At 48.6% G+C, this 12,821-nt stretch overlaps 1 protein-coding gene across 1 annotated transcript in view; it reads right to left on the bottom strand.

The window, feature by feature from the left end:
• Positions 1-4,786: 4,786 nt before the first annotated feature.
• ATP12A (ATPase H+/K+ transporting non-gastric alpha2 subunit) overlaps positions 4,787-12,821 on the bottom strand; it is a 33,284-nt gene continuing 25,249 nt past the window's right edge. The window contains exons 15-23 of the mRNA XM_050767089.1: positions 10,952-11,102; positions 10,214-10,382; positions 9,972-10,126; positions 7,804-7,927; positions 7,452-7,597; positions 6,694-6,827; positions 6,403-6,504; positions 5,878-5,969; positions 4,787-5,793 (exon numbers count right to left, since the gene is read on the bottom strand). Coding sequence (XP_050623046.1) covers positions 5,765-5,793; positions 5,878-5,969; positions 6,403-6,504; positions 6,694-6,827; positions 7,452-7,597; positions 7,804-7,927; positions 9,972-10,126; positions 10,214-10,382; positions 10,952-11,102 — 1,102 coding nt within the window. The 3' untranslated portion in view covers positions 4,787-5,764. The remainder of the gene's footprint in view (positions 5,794-5,877; positions 5,970-6,402; positions 6,505-6,693; positions 6,828-7,451; positions 7,598-7,803; positions 7,928-9,971; positions 10,127-10,213; positions 10,383-10,951; positions 11,103-12,821) is intronic.

Here is a 12,821-nt window from a genome sequence, read left to right as displayed (position 1 = left end):
GGGCAGGTGGAGTGGAAGAAATCCCTTTATGTAAATAGAAAATGTAAAAAAAAATTAGAAAAAAATAAATCCCCCAAACTGCAAATAAACTCTTGCATTGAAATGCTTCACTCCACCGAATCTCAATTTACCTGCACAGCAAGTCTGAGGAGGGCAGCTTCTATTCCTTTCAGGCTTTTACCTTAAATTTCCAGTTAACTTTATCTTAGAACCTCTGGACCAAGAAGATAAAATCCCGCAAGCTGGGTTCTGGTATGTCAGAGGGGAGGGTGGAAAAGTAGGAATGGAGCCGGGGAAGAAAGAACTTGCTGAGAGAACTGGTCTGAAGCAGGAAAAAACAGCATCCCTGCACGATAGCAGAATGGCCCTGGAGCAGGCGGGGGTTCAGGAGCTCGGGCTGGCTGGGTGCCTGACTTCACGGAGGGGCTGAGAAGGACCCTAAATGAGGAGGGAATTGTGCTTTTCTTCCTCTGTTCATTGCGTGAGGATAATTTTTTCATACAGATATAAAAGTGAACACATATTAAAGATTTTTTGAAAAGCTCGCCACTTAAATAGGAAACTAGGCAGTTGTTACCATCTACTGAAAGGAGCAAAGAGGGACGCGTTTATCTGGAATGAGGAATGTTGGTTGATGGTGCAAAGGAAGCAAAACTGGCTTTTCTGGGGAGGAAAGGTCTTCACTCCTCCGGATAGGATTCATTTGCATATCTGTAGAAATACTTTGCCTTGCTCTCAGTTATCCATAACCTGCAGCGCTGGAAGATAGAACTCAACACCTGCAGGCTATGCTCTAGAGGCATCTATTTTCCACTGAAGGGCAAACTCTCCCTTAACCACCTTCCAGATTCTACAGTGGAGCCTCTTAGTGGGCAGGAGAGGTCACAGTGCCAGGAAGTCAGTGGGCCTCTAGGCTTAGCTTCCTGAGTGTAAAGCATGGCTGATGCCACAGCTGACGGGGCCGTTGTGAGCCTTAATAAGATCATGCTGTTAGGAACCCAGAACATAATAGATACTTAATAAATATCAGTGATTGCCACTGTCTTTTTAAGAGACATTAGATGCCACTAGTGGAATGATGATAGCAGAATGAACAAATGTGGAGAACTCATGATCTTCGTAGAGTCAGAAGCACCTGTCCAGGCTCTTAAGGAGTACAGCCCGTGTGCAATGAGACCTATGTCTTGTTCTAGGCTCCTGGTGAGATGACACCTGCCTGAGCATCTCCACTGTCTGTCTCGATTGTGATGTGGGCAGTCAGGGTGGTTGTGAGCCTTTCTAGGAGCCTGAGTTGAACATACATGTCTCGAGTCACCTAGAGGCAATCCCCCTTAAGAAACTCCTCCATTGAGTGTGTGTATCTGGTTGAAGGTACACTCACCAGTTACCACAGCCTGGTCTGCCTTCCATCCTCTACACAGAAGCCAAAATGATCTGGATCACTTTGGAACACGTCAACTGGATCAGGACACCACTTTTATTGTCTTCAATAGCTTATTTGTTTGTTTTTGTAGAGATGGGGTCTCCCTATGTTGCCCAGGCTGGTCTCAGACTCCTGGTCTCAAGTGATCCTCCTGCCTCAGCCTCCCAAAGTGCTGAGATTAAAGGTGTGAGCCACTGCACCAGGCCTAATAGCTTGTTTTGAAATTAAATCCAACCTCCTTCATTTGGTCTCTGAGCCCCTCTAGGGTGAGATTCTTGCCTGTCCCTCCAGGTCCCCGTTCCCCAGTCTTCCCTGGCTATGTGTTCCTTCTAGGTCCCTCTGACCTCTCAGAGCTTTTGCTCATGCCGTTCCCTTTTCCTGTCATTCTGTCTGCTTCTTTGCATTCATCTCCTCAAAAAGGACTTTGCTGGGCCGGGCATGGTGGCTCACGCCTGTAATCTTAGCACTTTGGAAGGCCGAGGTGGACGGATCACCTGAGGTCAGGAGTTCAAGACCAGCCCGGCTAACATGATGAGACCCTGTCTCTACTAAAAATACAAAAATTAGCCAGGTGTGGTGGTGGGTGCCTGTAGTCCCAGCTACTGGGGAGGCCAAGGCTGGAGAATCACTTGAATCCAGGAGGCAGAGGTTGCAGTGAGCCAAGATTGTGCCACTGCACTCCAGCCTGGGCTACAGTGCGAGACTCTGTCTCAACAACAACAAAAAGGACTTTGCCCTATTTAAAAGGACTTAGCTGACCACCCTCAATCCTATCACCCGGTTTTCTAAGCCCCATTATGCCTTTTCAAGACCTTATCACAATTTGTATTTTCTTTTCGCCCCTCTACTGGTGTCCTGGCTCCATGATCCATCTTGTTCCGGGCTGTGTTCTGGAGCCATACAGGAGCACTTCCTACATCTTTGTTGAATTATAAAAAGCTCTATGGTTGACTGAGAGTTCATAGCTTAATGATAGGCCAGATAAATATTCTTTTTCTATTGCTGGGGGGGGGGGGTGTAAACTGATATAGCTTAGCTAAAGATAAATTAGGCAGTGTGTAGCCAGAGCCTTAACAATGCTCTGAATGCCTTAATTCCAATTTGAGGAATCTTGTATAAAACGGAGATGTGTGGTACAATATTGAGAATAAGATGCAGCCTTTTTGAGAAGGATGCCTAGCAGGAAATTAATGAGCTATCTCACAGTGCAGGTAGAGTCAGCGAAAGCACTCTCAATCTAGAATACTGTGCAGTCATTAACCCCAGGTTTTTGATGTTAAATAAAAAAGGCAGAATTGAAAACTTCATTTAATTTTACCTAAAAATAAATATATGCATGGAAAAACTCCAAAGAAATAATTACTCTTTCATTTAGGTATATGACTACATAGTGAGATTCAGGGTGATTTTAATTTATTTTTAATCTCATTTATTCTAAATGTTTTATTTAAGAAAATAGCTCATTTAGAGCTGCAATTTTATAATCAGAATAAAATAGATTGTTTTAAAAAACAAAGACTCTAGGAATTCAGCGTCATGTTTAGGTCTCTGAGATACTCTACCACATCAATTAGATTTAAATTGACATCACTTTTTTCCTATAATAAAAGCTATCTAGGCTTCAGTTGGTCAATTAAATAGTTCTTCCAAAAACACCCCTGAAATGGGATTTTATTGCCTTTTTCTGTCTCGAACTTAAGAAAGTTACTCGATATAGTAGTGTCTCTTCCGGGATTTCTTAAGTTAGTTATTTGTTTATTTGAGTGTCACCTTTTGCGAGAGTAAATAAGCACAATTATGAACGTTATTTCATACACAGTTCCTGCTATGAAGAGGCTTCTAATTCCAAGTCAACTCCGTTCAACCCCAATCCAACCCCAAGTTAAACCTTGCAGCTTTGTGCTAAATTGATGGCCTTGTCCTGCTGGCATTGGCAGGACCAAGAGCTGCCAAGCGTTGCAGCCACGAGCACTCGGGTGGCCTGTCAGGAAAGAGTAAGTAAGGTCAAGCTATTCTTAGCTGAAGTCTAGAAAGCATTAGCTGCCTTGTTGAGACTGGAATGAGAAAGCCATGACCACACTGCCCAAACCATTCTGGGAAGCGTTTCCAGTTCATTGGAACTACTGATAGATTAGTCCCATGATAATTGTGGTTGAACATAGATGACAAATCTCCAGAGGACAGCAACGTTATTTCAGCTTACATGGCTGCACACAATACACACTGGAATCTACATACATAAAGTTATAAGGATAGTCTCCTTCCCTCTTTCCTGCTCCTACATGTGACCCCAAGAGCATGGTGACTCTAGGGCTGCCTTTTCCTGTCCCACCGATGCCACCCGAGAGCCATCAGCTCCAGATGCCCCCGAGTGAAAGACTATAATGGAGAGAGGTGACGGGGCAGGCCACTGGATGAGGAAAGTTTAACCAAACATAATTCTCAGGTTCTGTCAAATCAGTTAGTGCGAGGTGTGCGGTTGAGGGAAAGGCTGTGGAACCCTTCTCTCGAGTGCTGCTGCGGAAAAACGGGCCCTCCCACAGGCGTCCGACCAAGAATTGTGGGCACATCAGAGGCCCCGGCTGGAGCCCTGGGTCCATGAGGAAGAGTTCAAAAGAAAAATCCTGGCCGGGCGCGGTGGCTCAAGCCTGTAATCCCAGCACTTTGGGAGGCCGAGACGGGCGGATCACGAGGTCAGGAGATCGAGACTATCCTGGCTAACAGGGTGAAACCCCGTCTCTACTAAAAAATACAAAAAACTAGCCGGGCGAGGTGGCGGCGCCTGTAGTTCCAGCTACTTGGGAGGCTGAGGCGGGAGAATGGCGTGAACCCGGGAGGCCGAGCTTGCAGTGAGCCGAGATCACGCCACTGCACTCCAGCCTGGGAGACACAGCGAGACTCCGTCTCAAAAAAAAAAAAAAAGAAAAATCCTACATTTCCAGATCTTCCACAGATAAGTAAAATGACCAGAAGGAGCAAGGAAAAGAAAATAAGAAATCATATCTTACTATTTTTGTCCTATGCTCTTCATTCTAGAAAAATATGAATCGGCCGGGCGCGGCGGCTCAAGCCTGTAATCCCAGCACTTTGGGAGGCCGAGACGGGCGGATCACGAGGTCAGGAGATCGAGACCATCCTGGCTAACACGGTGAAACCCCGTCTCTACTAAGAAATACAAAAAAATAGCCGGGCGAGGTGGCGGGCGCCTGTAGTCCCAGCTACTCGGGAGGCTGAGGCAGGAGAATGGCGTGAACCCGGGAGGCGGAGCTTGCAGTGAGCTGAGATCTGGCCACTGCACTCCAGCCTGGGCTACAGAGCGAGACTCCGTCTCAAAAAAAAAAAAAAAAGAAAAATATGAATCAATTAGAACACCACAATTAAACCTGGGTTTATAAAACATCTTTTACTTAAAAATGAAACCTTTCCGGGCCTGTCAACATGGGTGTGTCACACATGAATATACCTAAGTTAAAACATGAAACATGACTGACAAAACGTCATTGCTGGAGAGCACCTGACAACTGATTTACAAGAAATATTACTATCGAAACCACAACAGCTCTCTGCTAGGGTTGAATCCTGGTGAAGAAAGCCCCTCGGATTAGCTGAGCATTTTGAGTTAGGATATGCAAAATGAACTGGGAGCTGTTTTGGAGGAGCTGACGTAGGGGTGGAGGGCGACATGGGTCTAAAGGGCGGGAGAGGTGACCAGAGGTGGGACGGGGTGACATGGCCAGGGAAACTGTCACAGCCAGGTGGCAAGGGCCTTCAAGAAGGACGTCTCAGAGTCAAACGAGTCAAAGCTGAGGTCATGCTTGCGGCTGTGATGTAAACCTGCCGCCACTTCCATCTCCTGCAGACCCTTGGGTGAGTTGGCCTTTTTTGAGCAAGGAGACCATGAAAACACAGCTTCTCAGGGGGGATTCGCAGAAATCTTAGGGAGGTCATGGGGCCTTTAATAGGGTGTGGAAAGGAGTTCTGAGCAATCCTAGCTAGAGCTCAAGGCAGGCCCCAGTAGATGCCTGGGTTACACAAGACTATTAACATCAAGGAGCTTCATATACATATAAACACATTCTTCCCTGTACCATTACCTCAAAATGTACATATTTTTTTAACAAGGAGATGGAGATAGAAGAGAAGATCCTATATAAAGAGTTCAATTTCAGTTTTAAAATGCAAAACGTCAGTGAGTATCCTGCATACAGCTTTCTGCATGAAAATTTCCTCTTGTTGAATTTTGACAATGTCTGCCCTTCAGAGGAATCTCCCAGCAAATGGTCAGAAGATGAACAGGTGCGCCCCAACGTGCCACTGTGAGACATAGGAAGTGAGGTGGTCTTAATAATACATGTTCTTATCCCACCAGCCTGTAGAGGTAGAAAAAAGCACATCAGAAATGGAGAGTCTGTTGAAGTGGGTAAACAGAGCCTCTAAAATCATAGGCTACTCACTTCCAGGGTAGAGCCTGATGAAGAGCTTCCGCACCTCGTCATACACCCAGATCAGGATGGCGTGCGGCACAGCCACAAACCAGTACTGAGCCCTGGAAGCAGAGGGGTGGAGGGTGAGCCCTGACTCATCCACAGGAATAGCCCAACCCTGCCCAATGGGAATGGGGCTTCTCGTTCATTTGTCCTGCTTTACTGCAAAGAACAACAAATCCACGAGGTCCCACAACACAAAGCTGGAAAGCTCCTGGTTTAACCCGCACTGTGACTGCCAGAAGCAATGTCTGCCTTTGAAGCAACCTGTTGGATGAGGATGAAGGCGGGTTGGTGAGGTCTAGAAAACCCATTTCCACTTGTGGAAAATGCAGATCAAAGCTTTGGCCTCATAGAGCATGGGATCAGTCTGACGTCTTTTGAAAAGACTTGGGGGAGGAACCTGGAAACCTGGGAATCCTCAGGTTTATTTAGGTTGTGACAGCTCAACGCAGAGGCTGGCTCTTTCCTCCATGCTGCTGACGGTAAACTCACCTAAGCATGGTGAAACTCAAGGCTGTGACACTTCCAAGGCCATAGGAGAGGACCAGCCCAATGACGATCTGTGAGGCGATCCCCACCCAGATGACTTTATTTCTGCAAGACACGCAAAAGCAGACAGACTTGGGATTCTTGTGGCTTCATGATCGTACACCCAGCCGCCAGAAGAGTCAATGCCTCTGGGGTTACAGGTGTGGCCAGAACTCGGTCTTGTGAAAAACAAATCATCGTCATCCTCGCACGGCAGGCCCAGGGCTGCGCCAGGAGGCCGGGCACAGGCAGTACCTGAAGGGACCCTGTTGGAAGATGGAATTCCTCCGCGTTTTCCTGATGATCAGATCTGCTATTTGCTGGACTAGGATGCCAACAAAGAAAGCCGTGTAGCCCGTCCATTCTAGGTATGCCCTCTGGTACCTTGTCTGTGAACGGGCAGAGAAGGAAGAGACCATGAGGCCCAAAGGAAAACTTCTAGGAAATTGCAGTGCAGTTCTCTACAGCTTCATGCTGTCTCCACACCTCACCCAGACTGAGAGTGGGCCACCTCCTAGTGTTTGGAAAGAAACATTTTTCCTTCCTGAACCACCTGAGTAGGGGAAAATGTTAATCTTTTAAAAATTATCATTACTATTATTTTTAATACAGGTAGGGTCTCATTGGCCAGGTTGGTCTCAAACTCCTGGGCTCAAGTGATTCTCCCTCCTCAGCTTCCCAAAGCGCTGAGATTACAGGCGTGAGCCACCGCACCCGGCCTGAACGATGTAAATTTATTTGGACCCACTGTAGGTGTGGCTGGGCTGGTCACTCTTCTATACCAATGGCAAAGCTGAAGTTAAAAAAGGGACCTCTTGGCGTCCAGTCCGAGAGAGGAGGCTGAGTCTTGAGACCCGGCAAAGGCCAAACACGTGTCAGCAAGGGGGCCCTGAGCCCTATTAATTAAAGCTTTCCCGGGCTGTCAGGGACATGGAGGTTCTGTGTAAGTCTGGGCAGGGCAATCAGCATGGAGAGAATCAGGTGGACTCTGCGGCAGGGCTCCCGCCACTCACCCATTCCTGCCCATAGCTGTCTTCCAAGTCATTCACGTAGTCCTTCTCCCATTCTACCCGCAGGTTAATGAGACTGCGGGGCAGAAAGCCCTCCTGTGCATAGACAGTGAAATACACAAGGAAAGCTCCCAGGGCTTGCATGAGGCCTGAAAGAACAAGAGAGATAGGACACAGGTTCTATGATGGCCTCAGGGAACTGCCTCGTCCTGTCCCTGTCGGCTCTTAGTTCCCCCTCCCTCCCCAACCCAGGCCTTGGAGGAAAACCACACTTTCTGACTGTGTCCCCGACTCCAGTGAATTCAGTTCTCGGGGCAGGCCCTGGTGTGATGGGGAAGACGTGCCCTCATCGTACCAATGTGCAGGTACGAGTACACGGCAAGCGGCTGGTTCACCAGTCTGTCCTTCTTCTTGTGGCGAGGTTTCCTGTTCATGATGTCACTTTCAGCTTTCTCATAGGCCAAGGCGATGGAGGGGATCTAGAGGGGAAGAGGCTGGTGAGGTCTAACCCCAGGATGCTCTGCTCTACCCACAGTAGGGGAGCGGGGCTGGGGTGGGTGGGGCACTGGCTGGATGAGGTGGGGGCATGGAGCTGGCCCATCAGGCTATAGGCAGTAGAGGGCATGTTGTCTGTATGGGAATTTAAGAATAGTGCCTTTAGAAATCAGCTGCTTTTTATCACCCTGTGCTGGCAGTTCTGAAGACTGCGGGTGATAAAGCACTCTTCCCCTACAGGGAGGATTTCTATGCCGTCCTCTCCCTCCGGGTGGGAGGACCTGCTGAAAGACATGATTGCACCCCACCTCCAGACTTCCCGATTCAGGAGCACTGGACTGGAGCCAGAGAATTTGCATTTCTTTCTTTCCTTTTAGACAATGGGTGTACAACCTATTTCCATTCCTAGCCCAGTTATCTGCAATAACATTTTTATTTTATTTGTTCTTAATTTTTAGTTTTTAAGAGACTAGGTCTCTCTTGTGTTGACCAGGCTGGACTCTAACTCCTGAGCTGAAGCAATCCTCCCGCACTGGCCTTCTGAGTAGCTGGGGCTGCAGGTGTCCACCAGTACCCAGGGTGTGCATGTCTAGCAAGCTCCCAGGAGATGCCCGCACCGGGCTTGGAGAAGCGCTGCAGCAGAGCCAGGCAGGCAAATGTGAAGGGCTTGGAAAATGACCCATCAACTTTGGGGACCTCAATATCCCTCAGAGGGAGAGGCATCTCCAGTCTCTCTAGGAATTAGGGATTACCTGGGTGTTATAGAAAACAAGAGACGGGAAGGGGGCAATTGGAAGGGCCAGTGTCCTGCTAAGAATTCAGCTTGCTGTCTGTTGCTTTCCCTGCTTGCCCATGTAAACCACAGACCTGGGCAGCTTTCACGGGGCTTTCTTTACATGGATATTGGAAAAGGGGAAGGTTTAGGTGACATTACTGTAGGGCAAGGCTTTATAAAGTCTTCATAACCACTACTTCTTACTGTGTTTAGGTAAAGGGCTTCCATGTCAGAGTCTCTTACTTAACAGGGGGTGGCTGTGAGACGATCACTTTAGTCACTGGGCCCCAGAGGTTATTTGGATGACTGAGTGACAGCTCCATCTTCCCAAAAGAAAAGGGAGGCCGGGCGCGGTGGCTCACGCCTGTAATCCCAGCACTTTGGGAGGCCGAGGCAGGCGGATCACAAGGTCAGGAGATCGAGACCACGGTGAAACCCCGTCTCTACTAAAAATACAAAAAATTAGCCGGGCGCGGTTGTGGGCGCCTGTAGTCCCAGCTACTCGGGAGGCTGAGGCAGGAGAATGGCGTGAACCCGGGAGGCGGAGCTTGCAGTGAGCCGAGATCGCGCCACTGCACTCCAGCCTGGGCGACAGAGCGAGACTCCGTCTCAAAAAAAAAAAAAAAAAAAAAAAAAAAAAGGGAGGCACACAGGCTGAAACTGACCAATGGCATTTCTTTCTTTCTTTCTTTTTTTGAGGATGAAGACTCATGTCTTGAAAAGCTTGCTATAGGCCAGGTGTAGTGACTCACGCCTGTAATCCCAGCACTTTGGGAGGTCGAGACAGGTGGATCACTTGAGGCCAGGAAACCCCATCTCTACTAAAAATACAAAAATTAGCCAGGTGTGGTGGCACAAGCCTGTAGTCCCAACTACCTGGGAGGCTGAGGTGGGAGAATTGCTTGAGCCCAGAAGGCGGAGGTTGCAATGAGCCGAGATAGCACCACTGTACTCTAGCCTGGGCGATGACAGTGAAACTCTGTCTCAAGAGAAAAAAAAAAAAGTCACTGTAGACTGGTTTTAATTTCCAAACATTTGGCAGATGCCTCTGGACCCTTGCTTTGAGGTGTGGCATGTGGACCGGTAGAATGGGCACCATCTGAGAACCTGTGAGAAATGCAGAGCTACAGGCCCCGTCGCATGGAAGCCGAGAAGCATTGAGTTAGTCCGTCCCCTGCCCTTGAAGGTAGCGACCCTGAACTCGACCTCCCCGGGGGCAGGCATCACACCCTGTTCCCTTCAGTGTCACTTACAATGTCTGTCCCCAAGTCAATGAACAGAATGGTGATGGTTCCAATGGGCAGAGGGAGCCCGACGATGATGTAGATCAGAAAGGGGCACAGCTCAGCAATGTTCTTGGTCAGGGTGTAAGCAATCGTCTTCTTGAGGTTGTCAAAGATCAGGCGACCTAGGCAGAGAGGTTTCTCCTTCAGAACTTGCTTCTAGTCCCCCAGACCACCCTGGCCCTTGGGAAGACGCCCTGAGACTCACTCACCTTCCTCCACCCCAGTGACGATGGACGCAAAGTTGTCGTCCAGCAAGACCATGTCGGCTGCGTTTTTGGCTGCGTCAGAACCTGCTATCCCCATGGCAACCCCAATGTCTGCCTTCTTTAGAGCCGGAGAGTCATTAACTCCATCCCCTGTCACAGCAACAACGGCATCCTGCAGCGGGGGACCCAGGGAGAAAGTGGGAGTGGGCAGGCCCAACGGGTTGCAGGCCTGGAACAGCAACGCGGCCACCCTTTCTCTTGAGGTTGCGAGGACGATTACGGCTGAACTGAAGGGCCCATTTAGGGGAAAAGATAAAGATGAGAAATCTTAGAAGCAGGAACAAGGATCGCTGAACAAGATGTGTGCAAATGAGGACAACCGAAAGCGCAGGTGTTTTATATCTTATGTCTTCACATTTTTTGTTTCATATCTTTGCATTTTAAATCTTTCTTCACTCACACTTACCGCAGTGGCAAATGCTTCACCTCAGAAGCCCCGGGCTCTCATGATAAAATGCAGAGAGCTGGGGTGAGCCTTTCGGGGAACATGTGGTGTGGGTCTCAAAGGAGGACAGGGGCCAGCCCACCTGAGAGGGTGGAAAGGTCAGGTGATGAGGATGAGCCAAGAACTCTCTCTTGAAGTTTCAAAGGCACCACAGCCTAACGTGAGATCCGGACCTCTGCACTTGCCCATGGACAGTGATGGGCCTGTCAGTCCTCTGGATGCTGCTGTCCACCCACCTGCCTCTGACAGCCCTCCACAATGATCAGCTTCTGCTGGGGGGATGTCCGGGCAAAGACAATCTCCTGGTAGTTGGCTAAGATCTCATCCACCTGTTCCGAGCTCATGTCCTTCAGCTCCATGCCAGTCACCACAGCAGCCTTGGCATCCCTAGAAGGGCCAGAAGAAACTGGGTGAGGCCCGAGGGCAGATCTTAGGTTAAAACACTGGTCCAGGCAGGATGCTGGCTGAAGTCTCTGACTTGACCTGGAACCCAGTGTCCTTCATACCTAATGCTCTAGCGAGGTAACAGGAGTCCTGGGAACACGTTAGTCTCCATTTCAAGAGGGCAAACTGAGGCTAAAATGTAACACCATTTCTTGGTATCATATAACCATAGGAATAAAAAAACCAGGTAGCCTCATCCCTACTAGAACAGGTGAGCGTGGTACTTCCTAGAGCAACGCTTGACTTCAGAAGTAAAAGGAAGTTAAAAAACTGCCCATTCGTGGCCAAACGCAGTGGCTCATGCCTGTAATCCCAGCACTTTGGGAGGCTGAGTAGGAGGCTCACTTGAGGCCAAGAGTTCAAGACCAGCCTGGGCAACATAGTGAGAGCCCCTGTCTCTACAAATAACTTTTAAAAATTATCCAGGTATGGTGGCATGTGCCTGTGGTCCCAGCTACTCATGAGGCTAAGACAGGAGGATTGCTTGAGCCTGAGGGGTTGAGGCTGCAGTAAGCCATGATCATGACACTACACTCAAGCCTGGGTGACACAGGGAGGCCCTGTCTCAAAAACAAAAACAAAAATAAAACCCCCAAACTGCCTGTTCATACATTTTGGGTCCTAGAATTCTTTTATGCCCAAACAAGGGGTAATAATTATTTGCTGTTGTTTATTTCAGATTTACAGAGTGTCATCTTTGTGCGATGTGCTAGTAGGCAGCAGTTGACTGAAGTCTTTGGGCAGCACTATTCCCTGCTGACTATAAAGGTAAGGCTCTAGGGCCTATTGATGATGCAGAGCTGCCTGCGCCACTCCCCTGCTAAAACTCTTCAGCGGCTTTCCACTGTGCTTGGGGCAGACCCCAGAATCCCTAACTTTGGCCAGCGAGCCTAGGTGGGGCCTGCGCTGTCAAGCTTCACCTCGCCTTGGGCTCTCCCTCCTGCCCCCTGGATGCTCTCAGTTCTGATATCCTCCATCCCCCGTACCCTAAGGCCTTCACGGGTCTGGCTCCCTGACCAGGAATGGGCATCTCTCACCTCAGCTTCTCGTGGCTAACACTACATTTCAGCCTTCAAATCTCAGCTTAAACACTGTAGGTACAAACCACTGCAGGTCCTTTTCTTTGCAATTGGCAAGTTTTGGGCATTTTAGGTCTGTTTTTCCTCTTGGTGCTAAGTATTGGGATTCTAGCCCTTGACTCAAACTACAGGTCTTCTTAATTGCTGGTAAAAAATAATCAAAGTAAGAGAAGAAAGAAGGGATGTTTCCTTTCCCCTTACACCTGCTAAGATGCAATTTTTATATGGTCATGAAACTAGAGCTGATGAAGTGAATAACTGAAAACATTCACAAAAGCATCCGCTTCACGCAGTGTGGTGATTCGTACACAAATGTGCAGTCCACTTTCCCTTTTGTGGCCATGAGCAGAATGGCAGTGGCCAAGAGGAAGTTCAGTCCCTTTGTGACTTTTGACTGAGGCCAGAATCATAAAAGGCATTTCAATGCACCTTCCCACATTTGTAGGAAGATTATATCTTTCTCTCGTTCCAAAGAGCTGAGACAGAACCACATTCTGGGGTCCGCTCCAAGCACAGTTCCATCCATGCACATCCGAAAGGATGAGGAAGTTGAGGTTGCACAAGGACACTATACAGGTCAGCA

Source organism: Macaca thibetana, chromosome 17 (assembly GCF_024542745.1).
Source record: "Macaca thibetana thibetana isolate TM-01 chromosome 17, ASM2454274v1, whole genome shotgun sequence".
Classification (NCBI taxonomy): domain Eukaryota; kingdom Metazoa; phylum Chordata; class Mammalia; order Primates; family Cercopithecidae; genus Macaca; species Macaca thibetana.
This window is presented reverse-complemented; position numbering and strand designations above follow the sequence as displayed.